This window comes from Leucopleurus acutus, assembly GCF_964270905.1.
Source record: "Leucopleurus acutus genome assembly, chromosome: 20".
Taxonomy (NCBI): Eukaryota; Metazoa; Chordata; class Mammalia; order Artiodactyla; family Delphinidae; genus Leucopleurus; species Leucopleurus acutus.
In genome coordinates, this window is record NC_139162.1 from 45,396,711 (window position 1) to 45,417,870 (window position 21,160).

Consider the following 21,160-nt stretch of genomic DNA (forward strand, 5'->3'; position numbering starts at 1 on the left):
AGCAAGTACAGCAATATATATAAATATATTTAAAGTACAGACAAACGGAGTTTACTCCAGTGATATAAGGCTTAATATTTGAAAATCCATGAAGGTAATCCATCATATTAACAGAGTAAAAAAAAAATCATTCTATTCATTATATCAATTGGTGCATACTTCAAGTAGAATTTCAAGGAAATAGAGGGTTCACGACAGTGTTTACAGGTAGCAAAGGGTTCTCAAAGTTATAATGGGCCTGAGAGGGGAGGAAAACTCAAATATGTGGTGCTGTCCTGAAAATGTCACCCCAGGGTAAAGATAAAGCCAACTTGCATCCTTTCTGTGAAACAGCGTGGCTTCTAAGAATTTCAAAGTCGTTTTTCCACAGTAGTCTCACAGGGAACCCAATACAGAGAAGAGCCTGTTGATCTTTTGTCTAACTGAATGAACCCTAATAAAAATCATAGAAAACACAGTCTTAAAGAGAATTGTACTACTTGAAGCACTGCAAGCTTGAACTTAGTGGGAAACAGTATAAAGTAAAAAAGGGCCTTTGGCTGCCGAAACATCTACAGGCTATAAACAGTCTGAGAAAACTACTCAGCTGTAAACACAGGCAACGTTTTATGAAGAGAAGAAAAAAAAATTCAGCATGACTCGGGGTAGAACCAAAGAGACCAAAGTGTGTAAACATGCTGCTACTTGGGAGCAGAGACATACTTAAATTGGGTTCTGTATTGTGCAGTAATGCAATCCACTGAATATCACAGCTTCCCAACAACAGCAGAGAAATGCTGTGAGAAACTGACCTGTTAGATATTTTTTTAGAAGTATTCAAAACTTGCGTGTTTTTTACACTTAACACCATCTTAATTTGTACTAACCACAATTCAGGCTCTCAATAGCTCAATTTTAAGTGTTCAACATGTTGCCAGCAGCTACCTTATCAGATAAAACAGTTCTATTCCATTAATTTCCATAAGTAGTTGTAATTGCTCTTTTTACTCACTCTTGAAATATACGAAGTACTATGGGACAGGCACTGCAACAGATGTAGCATTAGGTGAACTAGATAAAATCTGGATCCTCAATCTTAATTTCCCAAATACATTATAGCACATTTAATATCCCTGTGTGTAAAACTTTAGCAACATCCGTAAGTTCTGATATGTAGCCATTTACAAACATCATTCACTTTAAGTGGGTTATAATTTCACAGATACTTTATCTTTAAAAAAAATTATGGAAAATTTAAAATACATGAAAATAGAGAAAAGAGCAAAAACAAAATAAGCAAAAACGACGCACCTGACTCATCTTACCATGATTTTGACAAACAAGTTATCCATCTTCAATTTTCTTTTGCATGAGCATTTTAAAGGTAATTCTAGACATATCATTTCATGTGTATAAACTTGCTAATTTATCTCTAAGACACTTTTACATAAACACAATGCTATTTGCACATCTAACAAGAACATAATTCTTAATATTATCTAATACTGTCAATAGTCCCATTTCCCCGTCATAAAAATGTCTTTTTTACACTTGTTCAACTTGTGATCTAAATGAGAACCACTCATTCATTGCATTTGATTGATACATCTCTTAAGACTCTTAATATCTAAGAGTTCCACCTCCCTTTTTTCAATCCATTTTATTGGTTGAGAAGCTGTCATTACTCTTGTAGAATTACCCACATTTTAGATTTGTCTGCTTCTTGCTGTATCATGTAATTTGTTCTTGTTTCCTGAATTTTCTCTAAACTGGGAGTTAGATCTTGATGCTTTAATTAGATTCAGGTTCAATATTTTTTGTCAATGGTATGTCTTATTGTATCATATCAGGAGGCACAAAATGTTTTGTCCTATTTTTGATGAGATTAAAATTGATCAGTGGGTTCAGATGTTGTCAACCTGATCTATTCACTATGAAGTTGACATCAACCATTCACCTAATGGTCTTAACACCTCTACTGAGAATTGTGCCTAGATCCATTATTTCATTATGTCCTATAAAAATCTCTAATAAAGAACTTTACCTCATCAACTTCTAGTTGCCTTGAGATATAGTTTATACAGGAAATGCAGGCTAAATCACATTTCCTTCCTTTTATTTATCAATTTCCAGAATGAGTTGGTGCCCTGGCAACTTCCATAGGTATACTGTACAAAGAACAGAGGTGATAACAGGTAAGATCAAAAGCTTTTCCACATTCACTCCTTTAAGAGAGTTTCTTTCTAGAAAGAACTTCCTAAAGTTTAACATGGTTTGAATGGTGATGAAATATTTCTATATATTAATTAAATTAACCTATTCTTTTAAAACCTCTTATTTTAATTTTGAGCATGAAGCAAAAGGGATTCCTACATTCAAACACTTTTCCTCCAGAATTTATTTTCTACTGCCCCTTAACACAAAATTCACAATGGATGGCTTTCTAATAATTATTTAGTGACCTTATGAACTCGCTGATGGTAAGTAAGATGTGAATGTTGTCTAAATGCCTTCTTACATTCCTTACATTTGTATGGTTTCTCACCAGAATGAATTCTCTGATGTTGAATAAGTGATGAATGTAGTCTAAAGGCCTTTCCACATTCCTTACAGTCATAGGGTTTCTCACCAGTATGAATACTCTGATGTTGAGTAAGTTGGGAGAGCAGTCTAAAAGTCTTCTCACATTCCTTACATTTATAAGGTTTCTCACCAAAATGAATACTCTGATGTTGAGTAAGTTGTGAGAACAGTCTGAAGGCCTTCCCACATTCCTTACAATCATAGGGTTTCTCTCCAATATGAATACCCTGATGTGAAATAAGTTCTGAGTAACGACGAAAGAACTTCTGACATTCCTTACATTCATAAGGTTTCTCACCAGTATGAATTCTCTGATGGAGAGTTAGATGATAGGCACGACTAAAAGTCTTCCCACATTCCTTACAATCATAGGGTTTCTCGCCAGTATGAATTCTTTGATGGAGAGTAAGTTGTTGCCGTACTCTAAAGGCCTTCCCACACTCCTTACAGTCATAGGGTTTCTCACCAGTGTGAAGTTTGTGATGTACTCTAAGGCCTGTACTACACAGAAAAGCCTGCCCACATTCCCTACATTCATAGCATTTCTCAGCAATATTAAGTCTTTGATGTCGAGTAAGGTGTGCATATTGTCTAAAGGTCTTCCCACATTCCTTACATTCATAGGGTTTCTCACCAGTATGAATCCTTTGATGGAGATTAAGTTGTCCTCGCACTCTAAAGGCCTTCCCACATTCCTTACAGTCATAGGGCTTCTCACCAACATGAATTCTCTGATGTACACGAAGATCTGCACCACATGTAAAGATTTTTCCACATCTTTTACATTCAAGGAGTTTGTCAGAAGCATGAATTCTCTGATGTCGACTAAGGTGGGCACACTGTCTAAAGGCTTTTCCACATTCTTTACATTCATAGGGTTTCTCACCAGTATGAATTCTCTGATGGAAAGTGAGTTGTTGGCGTACTCTAAAAGCCTTCCCACAATCCCCACATTCATAGGGTTTCTCTCTATTGTGAATTCTCTGATACAGAGTAAGAGATGTGCGTTTTTTGTTCTTGGGCATTTTTTCAGAGGTGGTTTTTTTCACTTGCCTGAAATACGCCTCCTGAGGACCCTCTTGTCCCTCAAACTTTTTATATTCACAATCTTTCCTGAAAAAGGAATCTTCAAGGCCACAACTTCTAATTCTTTCCATTATCTCCCACTGAGATACATTCATTTCACAAACATCCTTTACTTCAAATAAATTTTTGGTGCCATATCTGGATTCCAAATCTGAAAGAAAATAAGATAAACACATGCTATTTTCTTATTCTAGAAAAAGTAAACAAATAAGCAAATAAAAATTTTATAATAGGAAAGTCCAGTTGAAGAAAATGTGCTTAAAAACTCTTTAAAAATCATGTAGCTTGAAAAAAGCTAAGAGGAATAAAGAAAATGAGTTAAGACCAGATAATGCAGAAGCAAATCAAAGTCTGAGATCTTTACCTAAACTTTTTAATGATTTCTCTTTTTAATAAGAATACAGTAGAAACACTTTATTATGAATAACATGGCCTTTGTTTACCAAAAGATGTCATCTCAAGCTACTGCCCCCTTTGCACCCTACATCTGTCACACTTACCTCCTTTCAGTTGCTAAAATATGTTACAATCTTTCCATTTCTTAGAGCTTTTTACTGGCTGTTAAATCTCCCAGGAATGCTGGCGGGCTCTCCACATGGTTGGGTTCCTTTCATCCTTTAGGTATCATGATAAAAGTCAGAAAAAATACCTGTGCTGACTTCATCTAATTTATATCCTTTATTTTCTATCCCAATAACTTGTTCCTTGCTTAACACTTTTTTCAATTCTGCTGTGGTATATTCATTAACTTTCCCAGTTTTTATTCTATTTTCTTACCCCAAGGGCAGAAACAATCTTTCACTTATCACTGAATAACAAACCCATAGCACACAGTAACTATTAATTATTAAATTTCCATAGTTAATAGTAAAAATGTATATTTTGCCTTGTCTCCAATCTTACACCTTCTTTTTTATCACTTCCTATAGAGATGGGAAACAAAAGCACATCTAAGCTATCTCAATCAAATACGTACATGGAAAAATTTCTTTACACCTGATCATCCTTCCAATGGCCTCTCCACTTTCACTTGCAGATATCTCCACTTCAGTTCATTGTCTACGTTGCATAGTTGTGAGTGAACCTCACTTTCACGATCAAGGTAATAAAAGGTTCTACTTATTTATCTTCATTTGAGTTTATTAACTATACACACTATGTTACAAATACTCAACCTGTTTTGTTCCTTCATACACTTTCCTATATTCTCCCTGAAGTCTTCATAGCCAATGCCATTTAGGTACTGCCTAAAAATATATTAGTGATTTTTCAGTCACAGCAACAGGTTTATAAAAGAGTAACATGCTAATGAAATTCTGAGCAGAGACGTATTTTTCTCAAATGTATATTTTCTCAAAATTTTTGAAATAAGATTTCAATATTTTTCAAAAAGAAAAAGGTATTTTAAAAAATCTACAATACAGCAACATTATTTTTAATATACCCAAACTGGAAAGAATCTAAGTGTTCATCAACAGAAGAATGACAAAGAAAATTAAGATATGTGGATACAATGCAATAAGAGCAATGAGACAAACTGTAACAGCAATGAGAATGAATAATCTACAAGTACACACAACAACATGGATCATTCTCGCAAACATAATGGTGAGTAAACAAAGCCAGGCATAAAAGAATTTATACTATTCCATTTTTATAAAGCTTGAAAACAGTAAAACTAATCTATGGACTTGTTAGAAGTCAGGTTAGTAGTTAACTTTGGTAGGGAGGAATGACTGGAGAAAGTTAGGGGGGAGCTTCTGATATACTAGTAAAGCTCTATTTCTGAATCAATGTGTAATTACTTTGTGAAAATTCAGTGAGCCACATATTATAATTCTGTATTTTTTATATCTGTTCGTATTTCAATAAGTTTACTTTAAAAAGGATACACTAAAAAGACGTTAAAAGGGAATAATGATTTAAATAGTGTAGATAATTTGTGAGCAGAGACAAAAAAATGAATGGCACAGAAAATACTCCTATGAAATCTGAGTGTCTTTCTCCATGCTTCCCCCTCCCTTCCCTCTCTCCTGTTCTCCTTCCTTTACTCCTCTCTTTCTCTTTCTCCCCCTCCCTCTCTCTCCTCCTGTCTGTCTCTATCTCCCCATTCAAGAAAGCAATATAAAACTATGACAATTTTGTAGAAATTTGGGGGAAAAAAACAATTTAAGGTCTCATTAAGACAAATAAGATATAAATTATATATAAAATGAACAGTAATTAGCTAGTCATAACAGTAGTAAATAAGCAGGCAGGTATAAAAGTATGACAGTTGTTATTAAGATGGTGATTTCAAAGGATTTACTTGCAAATTAAAAATTAAAAACGAGTGATCTAAAGGAAAGTCACAGTCAAAACCAAAAGTGAAAGCCCAACCATTTGTAAGAAAAATGAGAAATTGTATACAGCAGAAAAGCCCATACAAACTGTATAAGAAACATTAAACAATGGAAAAAGTAATGGAATAAAGGAAGTGAGTAGAAAATGCACAAAATAAAAGTATAAACAAACTTAGGGCAAAATGTCCATATTCACTCATAAAAAACAAAGTAGAAGTTATAAAACTTATCCTATAGAAGTTGAACGTTTTAATTTAAAGAACAAACAAAATATTCCCAGTGTGGATATAGAGATGCTTATATGGCTTCCCCACCTAAATGACGTGTCAGATTAAGGCTTTGGCACGCTGAACATTCTCATCTAGGAGACTATACTACAGTTGACCCTTCAACATAGGGGTTAGAGGGGACAATACCACCCCCTCCCCCCACCCCCCACTGAAAATTTGTGTGTAACTTTACAGTTGGACCTCCATATCCGCAGTTCTGCATCCACAGATTCAACCAACCCCAGGTCATGCAGTACTGTAATACACATTTACTTTTTTAAACCCATGTATAAATGGACCCATGCAGTTTAAACCCGTGTTGTTCAAGGGTCAACTGTATAAACAACTGAAGTGTAATCTTAAGATTTCTGTTAAAAGTCAGCCATAATTGTTCCCAAATTTGTTTATGCCAGTTCTTTCCCCTTCAAGAAACTGAAAGACAACCATTTCTATCTATGAAAACTAGGTTCAGTGCTTTGCAAGTTCTGGCTAGGGATGCACATTGCATTGTTCTCAAAATAGGCATGAGTGAGAAAATAGTAAAGATTGATGGGAAATGTAAAAAGTCATGAAGGATTCTGCACACAGTTTGCTTTACAAGTATCTTTAGATTCTTGTTCTACTTTAAATAAATTGAAACTGGAAATAATAGCCTATGCATTATATGTATGATTTAATCAAGAAAAAACTGACTGGACCAACTCTAAAACAAAAGGCCAAATTAAACATCAAAAGACATATATAAAATATTTAACTACTCAAAATTAATAAACCAAATATTAGTTTGTATTCTACTGAATCAAAGGACTTTATTCTAGTAAATAATGCTAATGTGAAAGCAAAATATTAACCCATCTTAAAGCAATGTAAAAGGAGAAATATTATTTCCATTTGCAGGATACTAGCTTTAATTAAAAAGAAAATATGAAGTAAATTACCTGTTCATAGAGTTAATTAGTTTCCTGAGATATGATGTCTTCAATAACCTTTGCTGATACAAGATGATACAGATACAGATATTTATGACAGAGGCAGTTTTAGGCACATTAACACCAGGGTAAATGCAACCAGAGATCTGTAAATGTTAAAACCCTATAACCACAGAACTGTACTTCTGAAAATCAAAACTGATCAAATATGGGGTTGGCCTAAAGGTTCATTCCGGTTTTTCCATAAGATGTTATGGAAAAACCCAAATGAACTTTTTGGCCAACTCAATATTAAATAATCCATACTGAATTCCAAATAACCTTCACATTCTGCTGATAATTTTACTGCTAATTTCATCAAGAAATCAGAAGCAATTTAAAGAAAAATGTTATTCTTCCCTTCACCACGTTATCAAACCAACCTGTGTCCATATTCTTATCATATGCATTGGTTTTCCTTCATAAATTGACTCCTACCCATTTACTGAAAGTCATTGCTTACAGAATTCCCTCTTTCTCTACTCCATCAATTTTCCCTCTTTGAAATCATTCCCTTCAGCCTATATACATGTTCTAATACCTCATCACACCTTAAGATACTTTCCCTGTACCCCATGTGTCTGCTTTTATGGCAAAATTCCTCCAAGAGTTATATATATATTTATTTTCATCACTGCCTCACTTCTCATTTTCTTTTCACCTCCCAATAACTTTAAAAGAAACAAAATTTTATTACAGAGCATATCTGACATACACAAAAGGAGAAGAGTAATTATAAATGTCCATGTATCTATGGCCAGCCTCAGCAACCACCAACCAAGCCCAGTACTGGCCTATGCAGACCCTAATCCACTCTCCTCACATTTTCTGAAGCAAATCCCATAATCTAATGTTTTTTGTTATCACTTCAGGATGTATCTCTAAAAGGATTTAAAAAAATAATCATAATACCATTATCCAAACCTGAAAAAATGAACAGTAATTCTTTAAGAACATCAAAAATCAGTGTTCACACTTCCAATTATCTCATACATAAAATTTTAAACAATTTAAAAATAATAACTGATCCAAAGTCCATAATGTACAATGGTTGACATGTCTTCTATGTGTCTAAAACCTACAGACTGTCCTACTATCTTTTAAAAATATTTATTTATTTACGGCTGCATTGGGTCTTCGTTGCTGCACGCAAGCAGGTGCTACTCTTCGTTGTGGTGCACGGGCTTCTCATTTCAGTGGCTTCTCTTGCCGCGGAGCATGGGCTATAGGCGTGCAGGCTCAGTAATTGTGGCATACGGGCTTAGTTGCTCTGCGGCATGTGGGATCTTCCCGGACCAGGGATCAAACCCATGTCCCCCGCATTGGCAGGCAGATTCTTAACAACTGCGCTGCCAGGGAAGTCCCTGTTCTACTATCTTTTGATTTCCCTTACAATTTATTTGTTGAAGAACTGTTTTTGACCCTATAGCATTTCTCATATTCTGAATTTTTCTGACTATATTCCCAAGGTGTAATAGAACATGCGCCTCTATCTTCCTCCAATAAATTGGTGGCTTTAGAAGCTCCATTAGACTTAGGCCCACTTCATAGGTCATATTGTATCCTTTCATTCACCCCTTCATTCACTGTCTCTATTTCTGTGATGCTATCAGCACTGATGTTCAGTGCCTAGATCCAATAGCTCACTATGGGTTCCAAAGTGATAATATTCTATCATTCTTCATTTATTCACTGAATACTTTTATTAAGAAAAACATCCCTCCATCTATTACCTATTGGTACAGTTCTTACAAGGAAGACAGGATAAACGCTTCTTTTTTCTTTTAAATTTATGCTTTCCAAATAAGTTAGTTCTCTAGTAGTTTCCAATGGTGAACAATCTGCTGTTAGTATCATTAAGAATTTATGGAATTAAGCATGCGGTATTTTATGTGGTTGCAATACATTGCAGTTATGTATACAGATGCTCAAATGATTCCATCTTTGACAAGTTGAAGAGCCTCTGCTAACTGGTTCTTCTTCCCTGACCACCCTATCTAAAATTACCCCATTAACCCATCATAATTCTCCATATTCTTATCCTACTCACTTTTCTTTATAATACTTAAATCACTTCATGATATTTAGTAATCCACTTGTTTATTGTATGATTACCCTACTAAAACGTAAACTCCATGAAAAGAAGGCAATGAAGAAATACATACATAAAAGCCAAATACAAAAGATGAGCTAGAAAGAAATTAGATGCAAAATACAGGTAAAATGGTGGTCTTTGGTGAAGAAAGCTTTCCCCCATTGAAATGAGAAAGAAACATGACAGTGAAGAAAGAAGAGGTAAATGGAAGTAAAGATGAAATTTCTTTGGTGGTTCAGGCTGAAATCTAAGTTTTCTTCCCAGGTTTCAGGTCTCTCCTTCATAATCAACATCTAAGTGGTGTGCCTCCTTCCCAACCAGCAGGAATATGCCATGCCACAATAGCTTACCTTTCCTTATTAGCACTTACTCACCTAGGCTCCGTCTTCTTTTCTCATCCCTCACAACCATCCAGGGTTCTTTCCCTTGCTCTAACAGAGTAATTACATCTGGTTTAGAAATGGAACATCCTCCTTGAGAAAACATAATACAGAAAGGATATACTTGACTAAGCCTTCAGAACAAAGAAGAGTAAATGAACAGAAAAACATTGATATTAGAGTTACTTCAGGATCATAAGAACAGAGAGATAGGAATAGTGCCTTATTTTAATTGCCAATTCATACAGCCTCTGTCTCTTGAGAAAGTAACCACTGACAGCAGTGGTTTCAAATCCTGCCTCTGTCACCTGAACAACTTACGGCCTCAGTTTTCTCAGTTGGAAAAATAATATATACCCATATGTAAATAATATATAAAATAATACATAAAAATATATAAAATAATAATGTATACCATTATTATAATAATGTATAGGATTGTGTGAGGTTTGACTTAATAAACAAAGTGCTTGGATGAGTGCCTAGTACATAGTAAGCACTCTACATGTTTATTAGGTACTATTTTTGCTTTTCTTTAAATACTTTGCTAAAAGGAATATAGTTTCTTGCCAGTATATTCATCCAATGTTAAATGCAAAGTTCATATATTTTAAACTTTTAATCATAAATCAATTAAAAGATAATGTTTGTTGCAATAAATTGAATGTGTCCACTTGAGTTTTTACAAACTACTGATTTAACCCAGTATCATATACATTGTATAAGCTTTTTCAATAGGTATGTAGAGCCAGACACCTCTGTCTTCCTACTCACACTGCAGGTAAGTTAATAGATAATAGACCATCTACAGCAGTATGAAACCAGATTTCTTTGAAAATGGTTTTGCTCTGAGCATCTAAGAATTTATATCAAACTGTCATTCAAGAGAAGCAATTATGGAAAAGGCAAAGGAAAATGTAAATGTCACTGATTTATGGGGAAGCTAAAGGTGCTATTTAATAGTTTTAACAGCTGAAGGTGCCTATTCCCAAACTACAAAGCAGATATTTGGCTTTTAGAAGGATAGCCCTGAAATTCAGTCATGTGAATTTCTACATTACTTGACACAGATAAACTTACCCAGTGACACCAGGTTGCTATAGTTCTCTAATATCACATCTCTGTACAAATTCCTCTGATTTGAGTTCAGACATTCCCACTCTTCCTGAGAAAAGTCTACAGTTACATCTCTGAACATCACCAAATCCTGAAATGACAAACCCATGTTTTATTTGTAAAATTATTTATTTCTGTATAGGGCCACATGCCACATATTGTCACTATTTGTATATCCTTCTCCTTTCCCTACTTTTTTAAAACAATTCTTTCAAAAAGTAATTAACTCATAGATTGTACAAAAACAGGCCATGGGTTGAATCTGGCTCACAAGCTGTAGTTTGCCTACTACTGCTACAGACGAAACTTCCTATATAACTGTGGGATACCTAATTTTACTTATTTCCAGATACGTTCAGGTAATTAATCAGAGTTTCACTAAATTGTAGCAATATTTTCTTAGATCAGTCTCCAACAGCAAAAGAAATAGAAGCAAAAACAAACAAATGGGACCTAATCAAACTTAAAAGCTTTTGCACAGTAAAGGAAACCATCCATCTTCGTTGATGGGCACAAAAGGAAACAAAACAAAAAGACAGCCTACCAAATGCGAGAAAATATTGGCAAACGAAGTGACCGACAAGGGGTTGATATACAAAAAATACAAACAGCTCATACAACTCAGTACCAAAAAAACAAACAACCAAATCAAAAATGGGCAGAAGACCTAGATAGACGTTTCTCCAAAGAAGACATCCAGATGGCTAATAGGCACATGAAAAGATGCTCAACATCACCAATTATTAGAGAAATGCAAATCAAAACCACAATGAGGTATCGCCTCACACCAGTCAGAATGATTATCATCCAAAAGTCTACAAATAATAAATGCTAGAGAGAGTGTGGAGAAAAGGGAACCCTCCTACACTGTTGGTGGGAATGTAAATTGGTGCAGCCACTATGGAGAACAGAATGGAGGTTCCTTAAAAAACTAAAAATAGAGCTACCATATGATCTAGCAATCCCACTCCTGGGTATATATCTGGAGAAAACAGAAACTCGAAAATACAAAAATTTGAAAAGATACATGAACCCCAATGTTCATAGCAGCACTATTTACAATAGCCAAAACATGGAAAACAACTCAAGTGCTGATCAACAGAAGACTGGCTTAAGATGTACAACTGAATGCTAGCCATAAAAAAGACTGAAATTTTGTCATTTGCAGCAACATGGATGAATCTAGAGAATATCACACTAAGTGAAGTAAATCAGAGAAAGACAAATACTACACGATATCACTAATATGTGTAATCTAAAAAAATAATACAAATGAATTACATACAAAACAGAAACAAACTTATGGTTACCAAAGGGGAGGGGGAGGGAGGGAGAGACAAATTAGGAGTACTAACAGGTACAAACTACTCTATATACATAAAATAGATAAGCAACAGGATTTACTGTATATCACAGGGAATTATATTCATTATCTTGTAATAACCTATAATAGAATATAACCTGAAAAAAAATAATTGAATCACTTTGCTATAAACCTTAAACTAACACAATATTGTAAATAAAAAAGAAAAGAATTTCACAATTAATTGAAATAGTGTCCATAAAAATACTGCTAGCAACGGGCCTAAAAAAAATAAATGTGATTTACTATAGGGACTTCCCTGGCGGTCCAGTGGTTAAGACTCCACACTCCCACTGCAGGGGGCATGGGTTCAAAACCTGGTTGGGGAGGTAAGATCCCACATGCTGCAAGGTGCGGCCAAAAACAGAAATGTGATTTACTCTAACCTCTTTCCCTTTAAGGGTTAGAAAAAAATAATCAATGGAATTTTTTCCCCCCAGATGAACCATAAAATCTCTATTTTTAAAAAGTAGAGTTTGCACAAAATTAAAGAATTTCTTCCAGACCCAATTTCATCACTATATGTATCATTAGCACTTTCCCTTATTATAACAAATCTTTTTTTTTTTTTTTTTTTTTTTTCCGTACGTGGGCCTCTCACTGTTGTGGCCTCTCCCGTTGCGGAGCACAGGCTCCAGATGCACAGGCTCAGCGGCCATGGCTCACGGGCCTAGGCACTCCAGGGCATGTGGGATCTTCCCGGACCGGGGCATGAACCCGTGTCCCCTGCATCAGCAGGCGGACTCCCAACCACTGCGCCACCAGGGAAGCCCTATAACAAATCTTTTATTGAATATTTTAAACTTATTATAAAATACTCCATTTAATAGATATGTTGGACTTAATAATGATTCCATTTAGATTATTTCTATACTCTTAAACATATTAAATTATATTTACAATTTAGGTTACACAAAATTTCTAAAGCTACAATGTCCAATATGCTACCTTAGACACGTGGTTACTGAGCACTTGAACTGTAGCTAGTACAAATTTAGATGTGCTGTAACTATAAAATATACACCAGATATTGAAGACTTTAGAGGAAAAAAAGAATGTAAAATACCTCAATAATTTTTACACTGATTACATTTTGAAATGATAGTATTTTGCTATATTGGGTTAAATAAAGCATTAAAATTAACTGCACGTTTCTTTTTAAAATATGACGCTAGAGACTTCCCTGGTGGCACACTGGTTAAGAATCCGCCTGCCAATGCAAGGGACACTGGTTGCAGCCCTGGTCTGGGAAGATCCTACATGCCGCGGAGCAACTAAGCCCATGTGCCACAACTACTGAGCCTGCACTCTAGAACCCTTGAGCCACAACTACTGAGCCCATGTGCAGCAACTACTGAAGCCCACGCGCCTAGAGCCTGTGCTCTGCAACAAGAGAAGCCACCGCAATGAGAAGCCTGCGCACCACAAGGAAGAGTAGTCCCTGCTCGCCAAAACACTAGAGAAAGGCCCACGTGCAGCAACGAAGACCCAAGGCAGCCAAATAAAATAAAATTAATTAAAAAAAATTTTTTTAATAATAAAACGTGACACAAAAGATAACATATGTGCCTTGCATATTATTCTCTACTTATTATGAGACTGCCATGAGGCCTACTGTGCTAATAAGGCACTAACTTTGTATTTTTAATATTGGACAGTGCTGCTCTAAAGTGTTCTCCAGTCCTGAGAGTCTCCTCTCAGTTGTCTCCCTCTAGGGACTTCATTTCTGCTTTATCTCTGTTCTAGACAAAGAACGAACACACAGGAGACCTTGAGTAATTTGGTCAATTCACACAGAGAGGGGCACACAGGAGGGGCCAGGCTGTCTGGCTCCATCCTTCACTAGAGTGGGAGCAACTAGGGAAAAGCTGCTGGATGGGGCTCTGTTAGGAAGTTTTGGGATAATTAACGAAAATGCTTACATAACCTGAAAACAATTACAGCATTTCAAATAGAGAGAAATATCAACTTACATGAGCCATGATTTCAGATTTGCAAGAAACTGGTTAGTTTTTCTCAAGGGTCATTTGCTGGAGAAGCAGAGTCCACAGAAGCTAAGAGCTGGGGGAAGAATATGAAGCCATAAGAACAAAATTGCCTCACAGCTCCCAAATTTTAAAAACTCACACCACTTTTCCATTCCTACATGCAACACCCCTCTACCCGCCCCTCCCAACACACAAACAAGTGATGAAAGGTAAGAGGTAATTTAGACAAATACATGCCCTCCCCAAAATGACAGGAAAATCGTTGCACAAGGATAGACAGAGCAGACTCCCCTGCATGGTAGGACATATCCAGCCATTTTAGCAGGAGAGATTCCAGTTACTTCCCCACCCCAGCGAGGCCCATCTGGACCTGAGCATAGGCTGTCCAGACCTGTCCTGAGCAGAGCCACCTCCCCTCGTTCCCACCTTCCCCAGCTGAGAAGTGGCTACATCACCTAAACCAGAACTTCCTTCTGAGAGTCAGGAATCTGACTTGCCTCCCTAACCCTGAAGGCAGAAAACAGTACAGACAAGAATTTCCCAAACTTTGCCACACACTGGAATCACCAGCAGATCTTTAAAGTATACTGATGCCTAACTCCCATCCCCCAAACTTTCTGATTTAATTAGCAGGGAGTGTGACCTGGGAATCAGAATTTTTAAACCTTCCCCAAGTGATCATAATGGGCAGGTTTGGTAATCAAACTTTGTATGCATCAGATCACCTGAAAGGCTTATTAAAATACAGTTTGCAGGCCCCCACTCCTCAAGGTTGGCATTTACTAGGTTTGGGGTTGGGCTTGAGAATTTGCCTTTCGAAAAAATTCCTAAGTTGATACCGATGCTGCTGGTCCAAATGCCACAATTTGAGAATCACTTGCACAGATCATGCCTAGCAGTTTTTATAACGGCAAGACTGTACTTGCACACTGGGATCCCATCCTTAAGGCTGAACTATCTTTCCCAGAATACTCAGAGCTCACTGTTCACCATCTTCCTATTAAGAATCATCAATACTGCCTACATGATCTCATTTACCAACCCAATTCTCTTGGTATCCAGGCTGGGGAAAAGTGAATTTGTAAAAGTGAGTACAGATAATTCTCTAGAAAGTAGAAATAACCCACTAGTTAAAACTGACTAGTAACTAAGGAGTTGAATTTAAAGGAATTTGATTAGCAGATTTTAAAAACTGATAATACTTCAGAGTATCACTAAGGCTGTGGAGAAATGGACACTTGTGGTATGCAGTAAAAAGAATGAAATGATATGTGGAAAATGGTTATAATGGGACCAAAAAAGCCAGAAAGAATCTAAATATCCTTCAACAAGGTTAAATAAATTATCATGCATTCACACAACAGAAAACTAAACACCCACTAAAAATACAAAGGTAAAATTCTTATTTGATATCATGGAAAGATGGTCACTACATATCGTTGGGAGAAGAAGATAGTTTAGAAAACAGTATTGTGTGTGATTCTATTTTTGGCAAGAAAACTACATACATATGCATACATATATTTATTATGCATGTGCATGAAAGTCTGTGGATGGACTTGGAATAAAATTTTATCATGTTACCTCTACTGGATGGTATTCCGGGTGATCTTTATTTTGTTCTCCTCTGGAGTCTCTTAATTTTTTAATCAAAAAATTTTAAATTTGTATCACTTGTACCTGGCCATAAATTTAAAACAGCCCTACAAGGAATATCACAAAAAGCCCCAACAATTCCATCCCTGCTACTCTTTCTTTCTCCCGTCTTCCAAATCTAGAGGCAACAATTTTCACCTCTTTTAGCTTTTTCTTTTGTTACTTAAACACCATATATTCAAATAACATGCTAATATTGCTACTTCTGAATTCTCAGTTTTAACCATTATCTACTGACTTCCTACTATGGAAAGCATAGTTCTGGCTGTCTTTTATCCACCCATCTCCCACTGCACGTATGCGTAGCTCCATCTCCCTATCCTTCCAATATGGTTTTGTTCTATCACAGGGTAAATGGATATTCAATTTCCATTATTATGACTATGTAAATACCATTTCCAACTGAGCTATACAGTATAATTAGATTATTTCGCCTTCCTTTCGCAAGTCTTCTCTGAGGTTAAAATAATTTTGTTTCTTGTAAGGTTATCATTAATTCATTTCTCAAACTCTCACTCAAATGAAGGATCAGGAGGATGAAGCTTCTGGCATAAAATAGCAGAACTGTCCATTTCATATTCTAAGACTGTTTCAGAAATTCAGCCAAATACTTCAGAGTTATCACCTGAACCCCAACTTGGCAAAAGTCAATGCCATGTTCCTAAATGTTCCTACCTCTGAAATCCCACGTGACCTTGAAGTGAAAAGCTGATTAAGTAATAGGACCTAAGAAAGGCTGTTTAAGGAATTGCTTAGGCAGTTTTGAACATCACTTCCCAACAACTGATTTCTTAAATAATTTATAAAACATCCACAAAATAGAATAAAGTAATCATTAAATGCTAAGTTTTAGAAAACTGTTAAGGAATGGAAAATATCCAAACACATAAAAAAAAAATCAGTTTAAAAAATATATGGGCCTTCCCTGGTGGCGCAGTGGTTGAGAGTCCGCCTGCCGAAGCAGGGGACGCGGGTTCGGGCCCCGGTTTGGGAAGATCCCACATGCCGCGGAGAGGCTGGGCCCGTAAGCCATGGCTGCTGAGCCTGCGCGTCCGGAGCCTGTGCTCCGCAACAGGAGAGGCCACAACAGTGAGAGGCCCGCGAACCGCAAAAAAAAAAAAAAAAAAAAAAAAAGCTATTCCCATTAAAAATAATTTTTTAATGATTTGGGAAGGTGGGTACCTTATAGTCATTAAAAAAAACTGATTAAATAGGCCTGCATAAGTAGTAACAACAGGGAAATCAATGTCACTGAAAAAATAATTCTTACCAGTTCTTCAATGTTGTAGTTCATTAACACCCAGAGATCCTTCTGTGAAGGATCACAAAGCTGGTTCGTGACATTTCCAAAGATTAAGAGACAGCATGCACAGCAGACAGAAAAAAATGCTTATTTCACAGCAGCTGCTCAATCATTTGAGTTAACTCCTCCTGCGTGCCAATGAATAACCAATTATTAAATCCTTGCAAAAGATCTTGTTAATCCTTACCTTAGCGTTCAGGACACATATGTAACTTAACAATTTCTTAAAAACTTTTTATTCAGAACAATAAGTACTTCCCAATATTACATTATATGTTTTTTTCTTATGACTTTATAAACATAATCTTTATTATCGCGTAACATTCCATCACATGTATGGACTGTGAGTTACTTAACCAAATTGCTAGATACTAATTTTTTAAGATTATCCCAAAAGTCATTCCCAGTTATCCCAGACTTTGATTCTAGACCAGTGAGAATCAATCTTGTTGGGTCTTATACAACTCTGATAATATGAAATGATAGACTTCTTCCCCCAACTTACCCATTGACAAATATATACAATATTTCTGTATATATCTTAGATTTTTCTTGTCCTGAAAACTCATAAACAGAGTCCAAAGACTTCATACTAAGAATCCCTGTTCTGGTCCACCTGAGCGGGATTCATTTTCCTGCTTGCAAGTATTCATCCTAATTAACTTCACGTTTCCATTATTCTTGGGAATATACAAAGTTGATAGGGAAAGACTAAGAATCATCACTAACAGCAACAGCTAATATTAATTAAGCACTCTTCTAATGTGCCAGGTAATCTTCTAAGAGGTTTAACGGATATTAATTCAGGTAATCTTCAAAACAACCCTGTGAGGTATATAATAATTCCGATTTTACATATTAAGAAACTGCAACACAGAAAGACTGCCCACACTCACTCAGATTTAAGTGGTTGTCAGGATTAAAACCCTCTAGGTTCAAAATTTTCAACCACTACACACACCTCTCTTCCTCTATCCAAAGACATACCCAAAACAAACTACAAACTTTCAGTTATAAGATAAATAAGTTCTGAAGACCTAATGCACAGCATGGTTACTATAGATAATAATAATAATGTATTATATACTAGACATTTGTCAAGAGAGTATATCTTAAGTATTCGTGTCACACACACCAAAAAAGGTAACTAAGAGAGGTAATGGATATGTTAATTAGTCGGTGTGGTTAGCATTCCATTCCACAATGTGTACATATATGAAAACATCATGTTGTACACCTTAAATACATACAATTTTTCATTTGTCAAAACTAAATAAAACAAACTCATGCTATCAAACCTCTAACTACATCAGGCTGGTACCAAAAATTTCCACTCATGGATTCCCTTGGGGAAAAAAAAAAATCCCCACTCCTACTCCGTAATAATTACAGATGTCTAAAGCCCTAAACTACTACTCAACAAATCACAGTTAAAAAGAAAACATAGGGCTTCCCTGGTGGCGCAGTGGTTGAGAGTCCGCCTGCCGATGCAGGGGACACGGGTTCGTGCCCCGGTCCGGGAGGATCCCACGTGCCGCGGAGCGGCTGGGCCCGTGAGCCATGGCCGCTGAGCCTGCGCGTCCGTTAACTTCCAATAGGGCTATTTCCATCATTAGAATCCTTGGAAAAGCTGTGCTCACAGAGCAACTTAATTTATAGCACATGGTTAACTAACTGCATAACTGAATTAAGTGGGCACTAGAATGGGAATCTATAAATTAGGTCCCTGCCCTTAATGAGGTAGAGAAATCCTCAGGCCCAAATCAATAAGTAGATCATTCTTTTAAGCAGGATATCCCAAGGGAAGGAAATAAAAAAATCTCGTGTCCTGAAAACCAAATGCATTTCACGGAAACAAAGAAGCAGCACAAACTCACAAAGAACCTGGCTTTTAGAGCTGCAGCAGCGATTCGGTTCACTTCACAGGCCTCCTCTGGAGACTGACGGGCTGGGGAAGCAAACAGGGTTCATTACACCGCAGGCGTTTCTTGTCTCGGTCAACAAACGTCCACGTCCCCTTGACTCTCGCTACCCACCACCTGCATACAGGAAATGGAAACAGGGAGACGGAAGAAGGTCCTTGGTCACCCTTGTCCGGGTTCGCGGCTCTGGGTCCGCTGTAGTTCCGACACCACAACCGCCCACCCCCGGGGCTGCCCACCGCGTCTTTGCAGGGCACTTTCACCCAGTGGCTCCACCTCCCACTTCCCTCCCAGACCTTTCCTCCACGCCCGGGCCTGGGTAGGTGAGGCGAGGAAAGTGAAGCGCAGGACCTCCGGGTCGCGCATTACAGACTAGGCCGGGGAGGCGCCTGATTACCGCCGCCAGAGCTTAACCCCGCGGCGCCCGGTCTCAGAACTACAAGCCCTCACTCCGGAGGAAACGCACAGTGGCCTGAGGCCCTCGATCTCGTCCGCAGAACCTGGCCTGTCCCGCGCTCGTTTCCTTCAGAAGAGAAGCGGCCGCCTCCGAGCCTGCCTCACCGCCCTCAGGCCTCGCCTGCCTCGGAGGACAGCCCAGCGTTCAAGACTTCGGCGCTGGAACTCCGGGGAGTTCCTTCTCAGTCCCGGGTGCGCAGGCGCGCAGGGGGCGGGGGCAAGTCCCCAGGCTCCTCACTTAGCGCTTGGAGAGACGGATGGGGCTAGATCCCCGTGGGGCGGGGCGGGCAGAGAAGCAGGGTTTCCTAATAGGCCGGCTCCCCGCCTGTAAAGGTGACCTTGTGAGTGACCCATGCTATCGACCTGACCTGCTCCCCTATTGGAACTGTAGTCCAAAATCAAAGCAACTGTATATTACGCCTTTTCTCACTTGGTTCTTGGCTCTGCAACGGGCGCAGGCCCGGAGCTCCGCCCCCACCCACGAGAGTCCTGCGCTCAGGCTCCTGGGAGGTGCTGTTTCTGTCCCGCGTGCGCAAGCGCACGGGTGGACCCGTTCGAACCTGGGGTTCTCCGTGGGGCTGAGGATGCTCTTGCGGCGACACACGTTGAGGGCTGGAGGGTGGGATGAGTAAGGGGGGCCGGTATGAAGAGGTTGGGGCCAGGATTCCAAGTTGGTCTAGGGTGTCCAGATCTTTAGGCTTTTAAGAGTGATTGTGATATCCCAGTGTCCCAAGCATGGTCCCTGTGATATTTGCCAAGGGACTGGCGTTGGCGTGGTGCCCCGTGCGCCTGAGTGTGTGATCATGGATGGGGTTGTGTTTTCATGCATGGAGTTGTTTACTGAGTGTGTGCCACTCATTGGATGCTGGACTGAAATGGTGCCACAGAGAAATGAAACTAAGCAGGACCCTGTGCGGCCCTCCTGGCTGCAAAACCCTTTCAGTTTCAGCCTCCTACAACTTTCCAGAGTACCAAAGGGCAGATTGAAACAGTTGCTAATCAGAAAAGTGAGGCAATGCAGAAACAAAGGAGAAGCAAATCAAGAAATGACAGTGCAGGGACTTCCCTGGTGGCGCAGTGGTTAAGAATCCGCCTGCCAATGCAGGGAACATGGGTTTGAGCCCTGCTCCAGGAAGATCCCACATGCCACGGAGCAGCTAAGCCCGTGTGCCACAACTACTGAGCCCACGTGCCACAACTACTGAAGCCGGCGCGCCTAGAGCCCGTGCCCCACAATAGCAGCAGCTACCGCAATGAGAAACGTGCACACCACAACAAAGAGTAGCCCCCGCTCGCCGCAACCAGAGAAAGCCGCACGCAGCAACGAAGACCCAATGTGATGAAAAATAAATAAAATTAAATTAAAAAAAAAAGTGCAGCAGTAAAACAGTGCTAGTCCTTCCTCGAGGAATACACATAATAATATATCTTTGAGTTCTTCTGCAGGAACTAAACCTACCCCCACCCCCCCCACCGCCCAGTTGGAGGATGGCAACTTCAGGCTGAGCACAAATGTCCTGGGACATTGTCCTGTTCTCTCACCACCAACCGATCAGAAGAAAGTCACACACCATGCAGCCCTCACCCCAAATTTTGCCTATAAAAACTTCTCCCAGAAAACCATTAGGGAGTTCGGGGTTTCTGAGCACGAGCC

At 38.4% G+C, this 21,160-nt stretch overlaps 1 protein-coding gene across 3 annotated transcripts; it reads right to left on the minus strand.

The window, feature by feature from the left end:
- Positions 1 to 76: 76 nt before the first annotated feature.
- ZFP30 (ZFP30 zinc finger protein) lies at positions 77 to 19,671 on the minus strand. Of its 3 annotated transcripts, none has more exons than XM_082862971.1 (6): positions 19,517 to 19,671; positions 19,006 to 19,076; positions 14,155 to 14,242; positions 10,783 to 10,909; positions 9,697 to 9,795; positions 77 to 3,799 (listed from the first exon to the last, which is right to left on the minus strand). In XM_082862971.1, exons 3-6 carry the CDS (start codon positions 14,161 to 14,163, stop codon positions 2,430 to 2,432), a joined length of 1,605 nt encoding a protein of 534 aa, XP_082719097.1. In that variant the 5' UTR covers positions 14,164 to 14,242; positions 19,006 to 19,076; positions 19,517 to 19,671; the 3' UTR covers positions 77 to 2,429. The 3 variants fall into 3 exon arrangements, with proteins under 3 accessions (XP_082719097.1, XP_082719098.1, XP_082719099.1); XM_082862972.1 differs by having other exon boundaries at positions 19,006 to 19,167; XM_082862973.1 differs by lacking the exon at positions 19,517 to 19,671 and adding an exon at positions 19,176 to 19,280.
- Positions 19,672 to 21,160: the final 1,489 nt, after the last annotated feature.